Here is an 18,977-nt window from a genome sequence, read left to right on the forward strand (position 1 = left end):
ATATTTTAGTAATTTTAGATTAGAAAACAGAAGAAATAGCTAGCACATGCCTAATTTTATCTGTTTTCATTGAGATGTACAATAAGGGGGTTTTATATAATCAATGGAATTATCAGTATAGATTTAGATAATAAATTGGAATGTTTTAGATCTAAATTGTCAGTCACACATCAAGAATGAAAAGTATAAGACAAATTAGTTCCTAAAGTTGAATTCACAGAAGCTTCCTTTAAGCTCAACTGGAGTTCTGAACATTAAAAAAACAGCAGAATTTGTGGGGTATTTTTATTTGTTCATTTTACAATAACGGTAAAACATTACCTAATAATAATGAACTTTCATACAGTCACATTGGCATTCACTAGAAAAGACTAAGATACAATCAGGAAAAAACCTAGTTTGCTATACTGGTAAAAAAGCTTCAGATTCTTGTATAAATTTAATCTGTCTTTTGGAGAAAGTGAAATTAAAGGATATTAAAGAAAGACTTCAAGTCTTGGACATAGAAGACTAAAATCTGTGTTGATTAAATGGATCTGAACAAGTTTCAAGATAAAATAACGAAAATTTATTATTAAAACTTCATAACACTTACAAAACAGGAAATATGCTATGTGTAAGTAACGGTACATGTTAAAACAAGGAACAAAAAAAATAAAATTAAGCACAAGGTTTACAGGGAGCTAGGAACAAAATACTTAATAATAAATCTAAAGCTTCACATTTTGAATGGGGAACAATAAATGCATTAGCTTATAAATACCAAGTTGCACTAACTTCACCAACATGCAGACTACTGAAGAATCATCTTTCTATAAAATCTTCCTTACTTTATACATTTTATTCAGAACATTCTATCACTCTAGGAAACCGGACTGAGTACATAATACGCTAGCTTTCTCTCAGCATCAAAACTAAGCAATTTTTATTTCAAATATTGGTTTAGTATGAATTGTAACAGTTGTTTAATTAAGACATACTTCTCTCCTTGAATTCCAGGAATAGAGTATGTCACTGTTTTGAGAAATTTGGTATTTAAAAATAAGGCTCCAAACCTTACCGGATACTATCTTTAGCTTAGTATTTTCTCAATATGGGTTTTACCCACATATAATTTCACTTTCTTTGGCATGTTAGCTTTCTCTAAGGAGGACAAAATAATAGCAACAGAATCATTGTCAACAAAAGTTGTCTTTAAAGTCATGTCAGTATTACCTTTTTGCTTAATTCATTATCAAGTATCTTCAGAAGATAGTATGTATTTCAAATCAAATTAGGTGGACATATGCATGTTTGTAAAGCGTTTTTTTATAAAATAAACAGCTACAAAGGCAAGAAACATCAGCAATGGTCTCAAAACTGCAACTGCGATGCATGCTTCATTGCACACAATTCTGAACTCCCAACGGGGGTGTCATCCTGAGTAATCTATAAATAAGCATATAAATATAAGATTCACTGGGAGTACATACATGTAAAGTAACTGAGGAATGTAAGTAGAAGTGTAAAATTGTAATACGTACAGATAATTTTATCATGTTCTGGATTTCCTGGAAAAGGGGAAAAAATAAAGAGTTTTACCAGCCAGCCATGATTTCTCTCTCCTTAAATCCTTCCTAGCTAGCTAAAACACACTCATCAGATTTATAATCAATAGATTTGAAACTCTGAGAATTCCCATTGATAAACCTTAAAAATAAAACAAAAGCTGAAGTGTTTTGATAAAACCTAAAAACAATACTTCATAATATTATGTTTCCGTAAAGCTATTATTGTTTGTAACAATGACATGGATGGGGGAGAGGGACATATTATACAGCCCCTTTATTTTCAGTTTGAACCCCCTCTCCTTTGTCTTTCTTAAAATATTAAATACTGTTTAATATTCAGAATATATTCATGAGCTAGTAAATACTATCAAATACAATTTTATGGATGAGAACAGGAGACAAACTGTTTCCTAAGTAAGTGGGGCCTAATCCTGGGATCAGACACAACCTGGTACTCCTTCTGTCTGTTTTTCAGAGGTGTCTGCTACCTAAAACTGAAGACCAACATGACTGCTCAATGTTTTTAAAGCTATACTAACATATATACTGAGCAAATATAATAACTAACCATTAAGTGGAAAACACAAGCCTTACTCCCAGTTTATTAAATGAAACTTAAAAACGTACGTCCCAACTTTGCCCACAGGAAGCTTCAAGCTTGTGACTTCCCAGCAGGGGGAAGCTGTCAGGTGCAGAGCTTTCTGAAGAGAGATGACCTACTGTCTCTTACGTTTCACTCCATCAAAATATGAAGCATAATTAGCAATTCATTACTCTAATTCATTTTCTTGACAAGAACAGAGTTAAAAGAATTATCTTGAATTATACCTGTCTATAATCAAACAAAGACTTCATAATGGTCACTGAGACCCAGAGTCAGTAAAATATGAACTATTTGTTTCCTGAATGTAAATGGCTTTAAGAGTAGTTTTAAATTAGTTGAGAACTGGACCTGAGAGAGTAAAACAAAGCTTGCAACATTATTGTCTAGGTGGTTGCATTTTTTCATTTTACATATTGCATTTTACATTTGCTTTTACTTACTACACAATTTATTTCCACAGGTGTCCCCTTTTGCACAATTACTGCATGATTTTCCTTCTATATATGGTCTCCTTGGAAGATTACCACTACAAAGGAGAAAGAAAAGTTTCACACATAATTTTAAATGATTTCTTAAATATCTTAAATCATTTGTTGAAGTAAATACATGGCAAGTACAATGAATTGCTGCCATTTCATTAAAAACATGAGAATAATTTTCCTTCTTTTCATTTTCATTGTTCTGTTCCTGTGAAAGAGAAGAATCTTAAAAAGCTATTATTTTTCTTATGGGAAAGTACTCAGGCTTTTTACTCAAATTTTACATTGGTATATGAACTAATAAAACAGAATGCTCTGGATCTCCATCGTTTTACGATCTCCATCTCCTTCGTTTTAACTGAGGAAAAATGAGTATTTTAGAGTGGAAAATTTCAAAGCTGACACACTCCCAAGTAGCTTAAAACAAACTATTTAGCAAAAAAAGAATCCTGTGAACTACTTACTGTGGAATTCTTGAGAAACAAGACTTCTATTCCACAAAACGCAAATGTCCAAATGCAGTCTTCATGAAGACAGTGGTGTCCTTACATGCTTAAGTACTTCACCCAAGTGGAGCTGAAGTGTTTAAGATCAGCCTGCAGTACTTAACACCGCACATTCTCAGAAAGGCTCCTTATACATGTACCTGCTGAAAATGACACCATCATCCTGGCACATATACTATTCTACTGGGCAATGGGAAACACAGCATTCAGTCTATGCTGCATCCATTCAAGAAGATGAAGCAATGCTGTGTTTCATAGCCTAATCCTGGGAACACAGGGGCAGATTTAACCCCCTCAAAGGACTGTGGGACAAAGTTAGCTTTGTTTGTCACTCTACTCACCTCCATAGTGGGCACTGCTAGCACTCCTCAAAGGAGATAATACACACCAAGACCTGGCATAATTTTTTCAGGATTCCAAGTCTGTATTTACACCCTGCATCATCTGTATTTATAAAAAAGAGATACCCACCAGACATATAGATGTAAGGGCTGATATAATGTTGTTGTGCAAGATGGAGGGAGAAGAACACCCCAAAAGATTATCTGCGACTTACTTGCTACTATTCTTTGAAACGTCTTTTCCATACATTCACCTACAGGTATACTGTTGGCCTGAGTTTTATTCCAGCAGCATCTCCAATGGCATATTGCAACCACATGCCCTGACATGCAGTCCAGGCAGTAATAAAATTGAATGGGGATCTTCTGATCCCAAGAATCGAACGTAAGTTTTGAACTTGTCAGAGAAGAGCAGGAGAGTTGTTAAAAGCCTTAATAATAAGCCTTCCAGTACCTAAAGGGGGCAGATGGGGAGGGACTCTTTATCAGGCAATGTAGCAATAGAACGAGGGGTAATGGTTTTAAACTGAAAGAGGACAGATTTAGATTAAATATTAGGAAGAAATTCTCTACTGTGAGGGTGGTGAGACACTGGAACAGGTTGCTCGGAGAAGTTACAGATGCCCCTTCCCTGGAGGTGTTCAAGGCCAGGTTGGATGGGGCTTTGAGCAGCCTGGTCTAGTGGGAGGTGTCCCTGCCCATGGCAGGGGGTTGGAACTAAACGACCTTTAAGGTCCCTTCCAACTCTAGCCATTCTATGATTCTATATATATATGTACATACAATTATCTCAAAAATAAAAAGGTACAGGTTAAGTAACATATATTGTGGGTGACTGTCCATATATGCATTCACAGCATGGGTGATTCCAAACGGTAGCCCACAGAGTTATCTTAAAAAAGGTCTCAGAATCCAGAATAAGAAAGACTGAAGAACAAAGCATTGCTCCTAGAAGTTCTGGCAAGAACATAATGCCACATAAGGGTGTGAAAGCAGACCCACTTGGTGACTATGCACATTTCAATTGCAGGAATGCAATACAAAGAAGATACATATGTTGCCTGAGCTGCAATTCAGCAAGTCTTTCTTGGTATCAAAGGCTTCTGCTGTAAGTGATAATTACGCTATTACTTCACACAGTTCATAATCCACTGTGAAATCCTCTTTGAGAAGACTGATAGAACTCTCAGTCACAGATCCAGAGAGATAAAAGGCCTTGCCTTTTTCTCCAAAAAGCCCTATCTAGTCATTACAAATAAGTAAATCCATCTATCCGTCTATCTACAGATGGCTTAGGTTGCAGAGCACTACCTCATTGAGAAGGTGTAAGGAATGGGAAAAAAAGGCACAAATTAACTTCTGGAGTGAGAAAAAAAAAAGTCACTCTCCCAAGGAACTTCAGGTGGCTTCTGAAGACTATACTACTTAAATGAAATAAAATATATGGGGGACTATCATATGGGCTTCAATTTCACTTGTCTTGCTGGTTTAGGCCACAGAAGCTAAAAGACTGTCTCCATAAAAAGTGACATTATGTGTTTTATGTTTTCCTCTTTAAGAGTAATCATTTAATTTAATTAATCACTACTGTTTCATTTGTTTCTGACAGCTAGCGAGTACTGAGGAGTATTGAGCTGACCTTGTATGTTTTAAAAATGACAAACAGATTGCATATGCATGTACTTGATTATGGACTATGCATTACTATAAGACAAACTATATTATTTTAAAACTATCTGCATCTGTGTTTTTAAACCCCTCCTGCTTTAGGAACAGCGCCGGCTGGGGCTTGTGCTTTTTCAGAACATCAATTTAAATGTAAAATCCCATGTTGCAGTTAGCTTTTTCTTGCATTGATCATTCACCGTTTTCTAATGCTTAAATAACATTTGGTGTAATCACAGCTATTAAATAGGCAAGAAATTATAATGTAGGGGTTTTTTTTTGCTCAGTTACACAAAAGGAAAAGCAACTGATCTAACTCCTGCTATTATTTGTATCATTCCTAAGGGAAAAAGAAAAAGAAATACGGTGTAAAAGGCTAAATGGCGATTAAAAAAAATGTATAAAACTGTAAGAGGTAATTTCAGCTCTGACAGGAGTTGCCTGCAGCAACTTTCTCATTTCTTCTGTTTCTTACGAAAAAAAAAAAAAAATGAAGTGGAGCATGAGCTAAGTTTGGGATTTGTTTGCTTAAGATTGGCACAGAATGAGATTTATCAGTAGAGTTAACAGATTAAAAAACTAAGCATTATAATACTCATGGCTCTCTTGATAACTGAATTAGACAACCATCATTTTCTCTGATTGCATTTACAAGACTACCAGTAAATAAAGAACCCAATTTACTAAAGGGTTCATTCCAATTCCAAACTAAACGTCATTCTGATTGCTTGCCTTTTTTTTTTTTTTTAACATTAAGCAGCAACTTACCTTGGTGAATAGTTGCAAATAAAATTTGCTGCATTTCGTATTCCTGCAACTTCCTTACACAGAGTAACAGCACAGCCTATTTTATATGAATAGTCCCAAACAACCTAAAAAAAAAAAATTTAAAATCCATTAAAAACTATACTCAACAGTAACTTAGTCTACTATGTAGAAAGTTTCCATTATTTTCAGAGATCCTACATATTTTTTTCATTTTGCAACATCTGATCTTTTTACACATTGAAAGAAATTGCTGGTAAGTGAGCTTTTTAAGATCAACTTCTAAATATTCACCCCTCAAGGTGAAGTGGCCTATGCTGTACGTTTCCAGAATCTTCTGCAGAACAATTTCAGTAAGAGTCACTGGCTTTATGATTATGGGGTAGATTCCATGGGACAAAAGGGAAATTAGTGGCAACTACCCAACAGCTCCTTTAACTAATTTTAACATTCAGAACTCGGGTCTGCAAGCAGGGCTTCTCCTGTGTGCTAGAAGTGATCTGGCTGATATCTACTGTAAACTTAAGTCTGAAAGCTTCAGCACTGCATATTTTCAGACTAACAAGTGTTATCTGCCATGCTTAAGAGGAGATGGTTTACTATCACTTACGGTGTGGGCATCTGCTTTTTCTTGGGAGATTCTTCCTGTACTTTCTGCATATGACTAACCACATTGTACTGAATTCAGGTAAAAGTGTTTAACTATATACCTAGAGTATCTGGATGATCACACATTCCACCTCTGGAAAACTTAAAAGACACAGTGGATTACTCTCAGTATCTCTCCAGTGTGAAAAGTACAGGCCTCAGACTGACAAACCGATTTTAACATCCCCAAAAGTTCCATCTCTTCAATTATAACTGCAAGAACCGGTTATGTTCAACAGACATAACCTTTCTTTGAAAAGAATCTTAAATGTTTAATATGGTGTTACCTGATTCCTGGATTAAGGACTAAGCATTTCGGGGGTCTTTATATAACAGTTCCCCATATTTTTTTAAGATTTCCACCATTTTGAGATTTCTGTGTTGTAGTTCTCTTAACAGATCTACACAGCCTATCCATTTATGATTTGTAAATTTTACCCATTTCCAATTTTGTGTCTGAGCCTTCAAGACCATGACAGCTCTTGGATCATGCATGGTCTTTGATTACCATTTTTGATGACATCGGTACTTTTACACGTGCCTTGGTGCTTTAACCCATGTACTCTGCTTGTTTTTTCCAGTGATTAGTTTCCTTTGTAATTTTGCCTGAAATACTGCCTGAAATGCAGGAACATTTTGATATGACTTAACTATGTGTAACAAGAAAGGAGCAAGCAATACTAATCAAGGGAAAGCAAGCTTACAAGTGAAGACCACTCCAAGAGAAATGTGCAAAACCCTCCAGAATTCTATGTAGACAAGGTTGAACAGGAAATTTAAAGATGCCAGAACTACCTTGCTACATAACTTTTTATCATTTACTGTGCAAGAGAAAAAGGGACTTTCGTAAGATATTGTCTAGTTCTAATCTTCTTAAGATTTATTGCCTTTATTTTCCCAGGGGAATTATTTGTCCGAATTACCACTGAGAAAGCAGAAATATATCATAAATTGCCTCTTTTGTTGTTGATGCTCTTTTTTTCCCCTTCTTTTTTTTTTACAAGATTTGTACAGAATACAATTTGCTTTGGCTGGATTTTCTCCTTCTGTTAACATTTCTATGAAAGAGTACCCACAGACATTCTGCAATTACTGTGATTTTTTTAAACCGCAGCTCCAAACTTAGAGAATTTAGAACTCTGTGGCTTTGCAGCTGCAGAACTTGAAATGATTATTTTATGAAGTTAATGTAGTACTGATACAATGAAATGAGGAATAAGGCTTTCAGTGAGGCCAATACTGCGGACAAGAACAGATTATTATACAAGACAAAGAGGTGAACCAGTGCAGGGCTAATGGTCAGTACAGCCACTGCTTGAGATTACAAAAGACTGAAAGCTGTCAGTCACTACAAACCATATATACAACTCTATATTATTTACAGCCCCTATCGATTCATCTGGTAGGCATTATACAGGACATTTTACCAAAGACAACTCTTACCTGAGTGTAATGACCGCAAGTCTTAGTACATTTCTGCACTGCGAAGGTATAGGATCTGACCTCATCATACCATGCTTTACTGGCATCAGCAACATAGAATGCTTGACAACTTCCAACCCAAATATTCTCTCCAACAGATGTGAAATTAGGATGGCACTGATGTTTCTTACTTAAGTATATGTTATGTTCAAAAATGCATTTATTTGCCCATGCCCTTGCAGTCCTTGCCAAAGCTGCATCCCAAGTCTGCAAAACATAAAAGGTGAAATAGTTGCGCAATATTAAGTTACAACTGGATCTTAAACAATCAGATAAAAACAGTCGGGCAATAAAGTACAGACAGATACCATATGCTGAACTTTCACAAATAAATACTTTCCCTTATTTAGGCAAGTACCTACATGTTTTATTTTCATTACTCTTGCAGCACAGAATACAAACTAATTTAATTAGGCTAGTTTTTCTGCCTTCACTGTTGAAAATTAACTTTGTAAAAGCACTTGCTAGCAACTGAAAAGATGTCTGAAATGCACTTTTATCTTCAGATAAGAAATTACGTAAAAAAATTAATTACACATGAAACTTTTTTTTTTGGTAGAACAGGTAATTAAGGATTTCTGTTTGGTACATAAAAATTAAATTAAATAGAAATTCACAGCTACTGTAGATTCAGGTGTATAAATATTTGAAGTATTTTTAAGAGAGCCTCCAGAAAAAAATACTACTCCTACGGTAAAGATTTAAATACACATTGGAGCATTTTACAGAGACAACTTCATGAAGTAAACATGCCAATGTTTGGCCCATAACTCATTCTGCTACCTCTTACTTCTTTGCAGTCTGCCACCGTTACCAAAACCTCTGGTTCCTGAACATGAACAATCTTTGGTATTTGTCTTCCAGTCATGACTGTTCTTTAGCAAGTTTGTTCTACCATTAAAGTACCTAGTTTTATGCCTTACGTAAAAGATCCTGTGTTTTATTGCCTAGGTTTATTGGTGTCTGTACATTTCAGTTCACTCTCAGTCTCTATGTCGATCTTACAACAACTCCACTGGCTGCCAATACTGTTTTCTCCCTAAGGCCTTTAGTTTTTTCTAACTGTATTTCTACATTCATACCTTTATCCATAATTTTTCCTGCTTTTCCTATTCCTGAGTACTAAAACCAAGTGTGGTGTCTTTCACAAGCTTCTTCACTTCCGAGGTTAGACCCCACCTTAACTGCAGTTCTGGCCTCGAACCCACCCAAGCAAACAGCATTCTTTGCCATCAGTATCCAACTACGTGCATGTTCCCAAGCCTTCCTCAGGGCTGCTCATTGCTCACATTATTTTCCACTTGTGCTATGAAGCAGACTAAACATAAATGTCCACTTTTTCTGCATCTTCTTTGGTTTTGTTTAACCCTTTCCAGCACAAATTTTTGAGTGTGATTTGTTTTGGTTATGGCAAGCAAAGACTCTTCCTTAACACCAGAAATCCCCTTCAGTCCCAGTACTGCAGCTCATACCCTTGCTTTTGATGTGGAGCCTGACTCTTCTGGGTCAGTCCTGCTGTTGGACCATTGTTTCTTCCGAAGGAAAAGTTTCTTTGGGTGAAACATGAACACCTTCAGCCTGGCCTGTGTCACTGCATCTGGTTGTTTCTAGACTCATCTGTCTACAATTAACTGAACTCACAGAATCACAGAATCTTCATGGTTGGAAAGGAGCCTTAAGATCATCGAATCCAACCAAACAACCTACAATCTCTGCCCTTCAGAGCATGCCCTGAAGTGCCACATCTAGACGTTTCTTAAACACCTCTAGGGATGGTGACTCAACCACCTCCCTGCGCAGGCTCTTCCAGTGCCTGACCCCTCTTTCAGTAAAGTAATTCTTCCTAATATCTAATCTAAACCTCCCCTGCCGCAACTTCAGACCATTTCCTCTGGTCCTGTCAGTATTTCCTATCAAACAGACGTGATGGTATTTGAACACAAACCAGTGATGCCACCCTGGTCGCCTCACCCAGGGACCACCTTGGGATCACTCACCACAATAACCCCCCTTGTCCTGCTGTCCCTTTCCCCCTGGCAGGTCTCAGGAGCCACCCCCCAGGCCTGTCCCTACGCATGTTGCGGGCAGGCGGCTGGACTTTGCTGCGGAGGCCGTTGTGGACACACACACAGTCCTCGATGAACGCCTTATCCGTGATGCTGGGTAAGGTGGGCGACTGCCGGGCTACCGCCCTCAGCACCAGCCACAAGGCCACCACGGCCACCTACGGCCTCATGCCCGCGGCCGCCGGGGCCTCGCCTGAGGAACCCCCGCCTCTTCCAGAACGTTCTCCCTCAGGGAACCGCCCGGGGCGCCCGCCCCCGCAGAAGGGGGCGCTGTGCGGCCGGGAGGGGAGAGCGGCGGCCGCGCGGGCGCCTCTCCTTCGCGCCGGGCGGGCGGCTCGTTGGCAGGAGGGCGGCGGCCGCCATGGTGCTGTCGGCGGTGCAGCAGGCGGTGGTCTCGGTGGTGCTGGTGTTCTGCCTCTTCCTCGTCATGCCCAGGATGTTCGGGGGAGGAGGGGGCGGCCGGGCCGGCCGCTCTCCGCGGGGCGGCAGGGCCGTCCCCGGCCGTTACGATCCCCGTCAGCACGGCAGAGGTAGGAGCCGCCGCGGTGCCCGAGGCCGGAGCCGGCCCCTGTCTCCGAGGTGGGACCTTGAAGGGAGCCCCCAGGGCTGGAGAGGGCTGTGCTTGGTCTGCCGGGGGGCGCTGGGTGTTCCGTGTGGGCTGTGGAGCGGGGGAGGCCTCGTCACACAGCTCCGAGCTGGCGTCTGTGCGCTGAGCTGCTCGCCCTAACCTGCCACACACACTTCCTTTAAGTTCTGCTTTTGTGGTTTATTATTGTCTTGATTTTTGTCTGTGCTATCTTAGGAAAATTGCTTTTGAATGTAGGTAGCACCCTGTTATTGGAAGCGTATCTTATCGGGGCAGTTTAATTAATAATGCCTGCAGGGGCACAGTTAGTTACTCCAACAGATGAATAGCTGTGGGGTGTCAGAGAAGAAAACTCACTACTAACGTGAATTGCAATAAGGAAGCCAAGTATTACCGTTCGTAAACATTAGCCCAGAATCGTATGAGATTTGTCAGGTAGTCTATTGGAAAGAGTCCAGGGTGCTTTTTTAGAAAAGATGCTGCTGAATGGGCTAGAGAGCCTACTGCTTGTGAAAGCTTGAGTGGTGTAAACATATGTTAAGCAATGCTAGTGTACATCAGCTGAGGATTTAGCTCAAGGTCCAAAGGTCCGCTTTAGTTTTGGTAACTAACAAAAAGCCTGCTTTATTGAGGTAGCTCTGTGACTCGTAGATGATGCCTTCCAAGGCATTGTAAACCAAGGGGTAGGTAGTTGCTGTAATCTTCTAAATTACGTGTCTGTGCTTGTCCCCAGGAGTAGCTTTCAAAGGCAGAAAAAGTGAGGCTTGAGCTGCTACTGTGTTCTTCCCAGCTGATGTTGAACTTACTGTGCTTCATAAGCTCTAGCGTGGCCTGTTTTGCTTGATTACTTTTAATTTTTATGGTAGCTGTCATTTCCTATAGATAAATTACTTTAAAACCAAACCTTGAAAAAAGAAACAGTTCACGCACCTCTGATTCTACTGATGTAGTGGCTAAGTACTATGTAAAATAAATTTCAGGCAAATCTGCTGTTCTCACCTGTTGGTTCTTCTTTTCTCCTGTTTGGCCAGTAGCGCACTCTGATGTTTCTTCTGTGGGATATACTTGGTGCAGGACACTGGACTCTGTTAGGATTCCTTTGTGCCAGGAAAGTGGTGTTTCCCTTGAACACATTCTTATTTGTGTAACCTGTGGAATTTTTTCATCTGTGCTGTTAGATATTTTAGTCAATCTCCTTATTTATATTAAAAACAAACAGAACTGAAAGTTAAGGGAAAAAAGAGTGCTAACTTAAAATTAGTAATCAATGGGAAACGTTCTGAAAGGAGGGCAAACTATATGTGAGCTAAAACATGATTTCCAGATTAGTTAGTGCTGTTTTAGTAAGTCTAAACCTGGTTGTGTTGAAAGGAGAATGTCTGTCTGAATTTGCGTTAAGTGATTAAGGTAGCTTGAGTTCTGCCTGTATCAGCTAGGGTGTTTAATTTTTCTATTTCAAGTTCCAATAAGCAAACATAAAGATAAAAGGTCTACTCCAAATGCACATGTTGCAAACTGATCAATGACATGCGGAAAAACTTGCAGTAATGCCTGGCACGACTTGACTGCACAGCTGATAGGGTCAGGGTCATCTCTGACAGCTTGAAAAACTTTTCTGCCCAACTCATTTTAGGCAATTCTAAAACACCGTTCAAGATCTCTTATCACAAAGCATCAGCTTAGGTTAGCAGAATTAGATTCCCTTTTCTCTTGTATTTGGAAGAAGCTGTAGCCAAACAGTTTAACTGGGAGTCGTAACTTATGTTACTTGTTTTCTTGACCTGATTGTGGGTGTCACTTGCACACTCAAGTTATGTTACTGTAAATTTTTGAAATGCCACTGTTTCATATCAATTCACAAGGAGTGAGTTGCATAATTGTCTTTGGTTTGGGAATTTTTATAGAATGTGACTCTTGTTTTTACCCATACTCAGTCCTGACACGTTACGTTATGACGGGCTAAATTTTCAAAGTATAAGTCTAGGCAATCAGTTGAGACATCAGTGTAGAACTTCACACTCCCCAGTCACCTGCTGTCTGTCTTTGCAAGCACCTGCATTCTTTAGCTGATAGCACTGTTTTTCATGTGCATGTCCATGAACCCCAGATTTAACTACCAAATAACCTAATTCCTAAGTCGAGCAATGACGCTGGCTGTTCTTTCAGCTGCTCCCTGTTCTGGCAGGCAAATTACATGCAAAAATACTTCAGACTCCAAGGTTGCATCTCTTTGCTATTGTGTAATCTTCTCCTGCTAAATATTTGATTTGCAGAGCTACAGCACTTCTAAGCCTTTGGTAATATCCACATAACACTGAATTTACTGTCAAAATAACAAAAGCAACACAGCATGTGTATTTCAACAAAACTTTTTTTTCTGGGACTAGAGAATTTGGTTTCTGCTTAACTCCTTTCTTTGTTACAGAGGAAAAATATTAATTTGTAACTGTTCTCAGCATTATCAGTAGTTTCTCTGAGTATGCCTTAATTTCCAGTTTTGAGTTGTTTCTTGTTACATCTACCTATCTGTGGTTTGCTGTGGGTTTGCCATGTTGCTGTGAAGGAAGAAACTTAAAACTTTTATCGTAAAGCAACATAGAAACTTAGTCTGAGAGTCTTTGCTACCTAGATTTATTATTGTATTCATGAAAGCGTGATTTTTAATTTTTTTTTTTTTTTGGTAACTTTATTTGGAGGCAGGGCTGACCACACCATCTTCATCTTGGAAGAGTGATGAACAAAGCTGATCACACAAGAAGACAATTTAATTCCAGTTGTGAAACTAATTAGACTCTTAATTTCCTTTCTAACTTTGTCTTTTTTCTCTCAATTTATTTTTTTAAGGTAGTCCTCAGACAGTTCATCAAGTTCACCTGAATCCAGGAAATTCTGACAGTAATACTTACCAGAGTTTTCAGCAGATGAGAAATGCAATGGAAAAAGAGATAAAGAGCGAGAGAACAAGAGGAAATGGTAGAGAGTTGGCATTCACCCTTATGCCGTTGTATGCTCTTGGAGTGGGAGTGTTTGCAGCATACAAATTTCTTAAGGTAAGCCATAATTAAAACATTAAATTATTGAAATCAGAAGGAAATGTAACCGGTTTGGGGTTTTTCTCCCCATTTCTGAGCCTATGTATGTGATTGTCCAAAAGCCATTTCTTGCTTGGTTTGACTTTGAACGTGAGCTCCAAAGTTAAAATTAAAGCACATCTGATTCTTCCTTACAAAGGCTTCGATTTATCTTTTTTTAGATGCTTAAAGAAGTGAGAATCTTACACACACATACACACTGCCTGCTCCCCACCCTGACCTCAGATAAGAATCTGAGACCCTAAACAGTGCTGTTACCTGAGGCTGTAACTTAAGCCTTATCAGTATTTCACTTTCTTTTCATTCATCACAATGAGATTGAGTATGGGAAGGAGGTGGATGACTCTTGCAGAGTAAAAGTCTTAGATTAGCAATTAGATAGAACAGCAAGTAGTCTAGACCTTTTATTTGGACTTCTTATTTGTTCATGCAGCTGCAACATAGATTTTTGTCCATGAAACGTGATACCTTTTTTACCATTAGTAAATTAAGAAAGGAGAACACATGATCAGCTGTTTAATTTTTTGTTAAATATCAGCCTTGATATAAATTATAGTAAGAGATATTACAGCAATTGCACTGCTGAGAGTGCACCTGGAGCATTTTTGCTTGCATTCAGGGAAAAAAACCCCAACCTTAAACCTGAACGGAGCCGGAGGCAGCATGTTTATTTCTGTAGTCAGTTTCATATCATCTCCTATGTGAGAAAAATAGAAGAGATTAGCAAGACAAATATAGAGGCTGACCAGTTAGATTTTAAAAATAAATTTAATTAGGTTGTAAATAAGATTTAAACATCATAAAAACAGTATTTTGGGTGTTATAATTCTTTACGCTTGTGCTTGTGGAATTGAAATATATATATTTGTATAATAGCATCTTTATTACTTTATAAAAGAAGTTTTACTTCCTAGTTAATGATAGAAGACTGGATCCAATAACCAAGAAGGTTCCTTCTGTTCATTTTTGAAAACCAGAGCTGAAATAGCAACTGCTTTCTTTGACAACTTTTGTCAGTCTTGTTGTCGTGGCTTAAAATCAGAAATGTTAGGAAGAAGGTAAGGCAGAAAAAAAAGGTTTTGTTAATGGAGCACATTTTTGTGGTTGCTATTTAATTTCAGTAAATTTCTAAATGCATTTTTATTTTTAGTATCCAAGTAGTGATGAAGTCTTTTAACATGCTTGTATTTTTCAAAGATGAAGTCACATGAAGAAAGTCTCTCCAAACAGGAAAAAAGTACAGAAGACAAGGCAAAGGAAACAGGTAAGACAGATACCCATTCAGAATGCATACGTTCACCACAGATGCATATTTCCTGCTGGAACAAGTTACGTATTTTTGTTGATGCAGTCTAGCTAAATGAGAACAATCATTTAAGTTACTTATGTGCAATTAGGAACCTACAAAAAACCACTTCATTATTCTGTATATTGGAAACACTTATTAGGGGTTTGTTTGCAAACTCCAGATGGTAATATTCTTTAAAACAGCTATAGTAATATAGTATGGTTCTCTGCCTTTTAATTTTCCATGTTTTTCTCACTTAAGACCTGGTCAGTTTTCTTCAGTACAATAGGACGTGTCGTGGTTTGGGCCAGACTGGCCACTGAGACAAATGACAAATGCTCTCTCCCATCTCTCTCTCCAAGGAGAGGATGTTTAAATAGGATATAATACTCCTTAGAATTAATAGGGTATTTAAAAAGGATATAATGATCTGCTTTAGAATTGAACTGTATTGATAGTGGAACAGTACGGATAAACAATTATAGAGGCTGTTGAATTTCTGGGCCAAATTAGAGACCTGTCAAAAACATTACCTGTTTACAGAAGAGACAGAATAAATGATACCATCTTTTTCTTCATGATACAGAGTATTCTGGACTGTCTGATTCAGTCTATGCTGCACGTGCCAAGAAGTGGGCTTCCCTTTGGAGAAAAAGTTATGGCACATCAAAGTTGAGATGTTTTCATACTTCTTTTTTTCCCCTTGTATGGACATTTTTAGTTAATTAAACAACTAGTAGTGTCTTTTGGTGTCTCTGTACACCAGATCTGTAATCAGGTTCAGCAATGATTTGGTACCCTACCTACTCACCATCCTTGTGTGTTGCATTCTTCTTCAAAGTTTAATAGTATTTTAGGAGGAGTTACTCCTCTCAACTCTAGTGCATTAAGTGTTGAATATATTTGTGAGGTGTGAGTGGGCAAGTTCACGACAGTATATTAAGTATAAATACATTGCTTATACCTCAGGAAATCTTGGAACTGCATAGTTTTTGAGGCTGGGAAGGTGAGCACCACATTCTTGCTCAGTTTCTACTAAGGTGTCCTCTGTTTGGGCACTATTGGAGACAGGTTATTGGGTGAGAAGGACTTCTGGTCATACGTAGCAAGGCTTCTGTTCTTACCCCCACCACTCCCTTTTCATATTCTAGAATTTTATAGAGGGGAGAAAAACCTGGTTTTGAATCTGCCTAACCAAAAATACAAATTAATATCCTTTTGGTATTGTAAATACATTTTTTACAATGTTCTCTCTCTCCTCCTCCCTCTCCCTCCCTCGCTTTTTTTTTTTTGCTTTTGTTTTTTGTTAGAGCACCAGCTTTTAGAACTGGAGCAGCATCTAGCACAGACAGAGAAAATGTTAAATTCTTTATTGACTCAGTTGGATCCACTGTCAAACTGGTGAGTGTTTCTAAAATATCTCAGTTAGGATTGTTTTCTGTGAATTGAAGTTCTCCAAAATGGTAGCAAAGAATTATTAAAATGTTCTTTATGTATAGGCAGGGAACAGCGTTTAGGAACCTTCTTTAATCACTTATTGTCTCTGTAGTCTTTTGCAGGTAATACCTCTTCTGCTATTTGCAGTCTTTTCCCCAGACACCTCCCATCTCTTGTTCACCAAACATAAATGCAAAAGCTCAGACTTACGATCACGTTGCTGTGGCTTAACAAGTTAAAGTTTAATATTGACTGAGGAGATTCATACTGAAAAAATACTTAAGCTCAGTAGCATTTGCCTTTGTGGGAATTCCACTTCTGGTAGCAGAGTTTCTTCCTTTGTATATAATTAGAAGACAAAACTATTTATCAAGGTATAGCTGCTTATTTTTGTGTTTTGAAATGAACTTGTTAGGTGATTGTGTGTGTTTCAGGAAATACAATTTCTCTATTGTAGTGTAACAAGGGAATAACCTTGTAGTTTTAGAGATGTTCTTTTCTTAAAAAGCTAGTGCCTTACCCATCTGCTGGAAATAAAAATATCCATGCAATCCATTGGATTTCCATCCAATGCATCATGGATGAATGGATGCATGACATGACATGCATGGATGCAATCCATCATGTCAATCTATGAAGGACTGACATCCTTCATGAAGTCTAGTTTAAAAAAATGCAGAATTTTATGATTGTTCCTTTAGTGTACTTCTGAACTTTATATGTGCTGAAACTATTAAGCCACAAATTCACTGACCAATTTGGGTAACAAATTTCTAATAACGCTGGGGAGGAGAGTGAGTGAACAAAATCTGAAATAAATGAGAAAAGCCTCTGAACTGCAGAGTTCTGTATTAGGCATTGTTGTACTAAAAATAAAATTACTTTAGATAATTGTTTCTTTCAGTAGTCATTACTCAATGTTGGCCATTGGGGCTCCAATGTTAGAATTCAGTGACTAGATTATTCACTACCAAGAAACAGTCCTCAAAGAAAAGCTTGACCTAAACGTGTTGCTAACTCAACTATGCAGTATTTCCTTCCTTGGATAAATACCGATCTTGTGCATTATTATTAAGCACTCACTTCCAAGGTAATCTTTCCGCTGTTGACATCTGTCGTTTTTTCTAGTGTTAATGCGCTAGCTTGTGAGCAGAAGGATGAAATAATGACACAGCTCCAATCAATTAGACGACTGATGAAAGAAAGTGGATTGGATAAATCAGAAAACAAGATGAAAGGTACTTTGATTTCCAGCAGGATAGATAACTAAGAGGTTTATATTTTAAAATAATAAACAGATCTCTACTATAATAACGTTCAGCTCTTGCATCTTAGGTAATGTGTGTGGAATTAATTTTATTCTGGAGGAGTACCATTCTTCTTGTTTGAGGTGTACCTTATTTCAGACTTTTGATACATCATGATTATTTTTTTTTTAAGAATAGGTGCTAAAAGACACTGAAATAGCATAGACCACACAGTCACATTCTGCTCTGTTGAAACGGGCTTCTTGAATATGAGTTCCTGAGCAGTCGGTTCGTATTAGACTAACATTAGTCTGAGGATTCCCAGATGGGGACCTCTGAAGCTGTGGCCAATGTTTGCATGATACACAAAACAGCACATTGCATATTAGTTTAAACTGGAGACTAAGAGAAATCCAAGACAAATCTTAAATGCTAAGAATGGTTCACTAGAAATTTGGGTAATTTTTGCATTAATTGAATCTTAATAAAAGAGAGAAAATAAATGTTCTGCTTCTAAATGGACCCCGACATTTGGACCCTTCCTACTTATTTAAATTTTCGTTTTGATTTTTTTTGTGTGAATTATAAGGTGTCAGCCACATTTGTAATGAGAAACTTGAAGATCTCATTCAGTCATTTGCTGAACATTCTCAAGAGGAAGACATAGATGACAGAGAAGATGACAGTAATGAAGATTTGCCTGAGGATGTTGATAATGATTACAAAATAGAAGAACATGAAATATGTGATGAATGTGAAGTACACCAGTTTGAGTCAGATGTGGTAGAAGACCAAGAAATGATAAAAAAAGATGCCGTTGAATCAGAAGAGAGAGGATTGAGGAGACGTAATAGATATGAATGAAATCTGCATATGTAAAACTCTCAAAAGCTTATGAATTATTTTTTTTATAATGTATGCACTTTAAACTCTTTGAATTAAGTTATGTGCGCTGCTATATGCTTTAAAAAGAGGAACGAAATACTGTCTGTGCTTGTATCTGACGGTTCTGTAACTGACTTGAGTGGCAGCAGAATTTCACTCAGGATGTTTACATATTTTTTTCTATTTATTTTTGTCCTATAAAAATATTTCTGTATTCTGTATATAATGCACTGTAATTATATCTGATGCTTCACTAAAATATTAGAATTTCTTGTAATTAAGACTATAAAGGATAGATGTTTCATAAATGTTTTGTAACTAGTAAGCATGGTGCCA

The 18,977-nt window shown here is 37.8% G+C and overlaps 2 protein-coding genes across 3 annotated transcripts; one reads left to right on the forward strand and one right to left on the reverse strand.

Annotated features, from left to right (window-relative positions):
- Nucleotides 1-1,273: 1,273 nt before the first annotated feature.
- Nucleotides 1,274-8,908, reverse strand: LOC128909518 (GLIPR1-like protein 2). Its single transcript, XM_054201329.1, is given in 6 exon segments — nucleotides 1,274-1,428; nucleotides 1,524-1,550; nucleotides 2,595-2,680; nucleotides 5,914-6,017; nucleotides 8,002-8,247; nucleotides 8,831-8,908. Coding segments are annotated over 6 exon segments (696 nt in total).
- A 1,507-nt stretch (nucleotides 8,909-10,415) lies between these two features.
- Nucleotides 10,416-18,872, forward strand: CCDC107 (coiled-coil domain containing 107). Of its 2 annotated transcripts, XM_054221597.1 has the most exons (7): nucleotides 10,416-10,636; nucleotides 13,537-13,742; nucleotides 14,982-15,048; nucleotides 15,659-15,733; nucleotides 16,383-16,473; nucleotides 17,638-17,747; nucleotides 18,346-18,872. In XM_054221597.1, exons 1-7 carry the CDS (start codon nucleotides 10,468-10,470, stop codon nucleotides 18,618-18,620), a joined length of 993 nt encoding a protein of 330 aa, XP_054077572.1. In that variant the 5' UTR covers nucleotides 10,416-10,467; the 3' UTR covers nucleotides 18,621-18,872. The 2 variants fall into 2 exon arrangements, with proteins under 2 accessions (XP_054077572.1, XP_054077581.1); XM_054221606.1 differs by lacking the exon at nucleotides 15,659-15,733 and having other exon boundaries at nucleotides 10,417-10,636.
- The last annotated feature ends 105 nt before the right edge of the window (nucleotides 18,873-18,977 follow it).

Source organism: Rissa tridactyla, chromosome 1, assembly GCF_028500815.1.
Source record: "Rissa tridactyla isolate bRisTri1 chromosome 1, bRisTri1.patW.cur.20221130, whole genome shotgun sequence".
Taxonomy (NCBI): Eukaryota; Metazoa; Chordata; class Aves; order Charadriiformes; family Laridae; genus Rissa; species Rissa tridactyla.

Excerpts from the sequence above, each read along its gene's own strand:
- CCDC107 (XM_054221597.1), top strand. The coding sequence starts at position 10,468 with ATGGTGCTGTCGGCGGTGCAGCAGGCGGTGGTCTCGGTGGTGCTGGTG. Across the intron at positions 13,743-14,981 it reads CAGCATACAAATTTCTTAAG|ATGAAGTCACATGAAGAAAG; the intron begins GTAAGCCATAAT and ends TATTTTTCAAAG. Across the intron at positions 15,049-15,658 it reads AGACAAGGCAAAGGAAACAG|AGTATTCTGGACTGTCTGAT; the intron begins GTAAGACAGATA and ends TTCATGATACAG.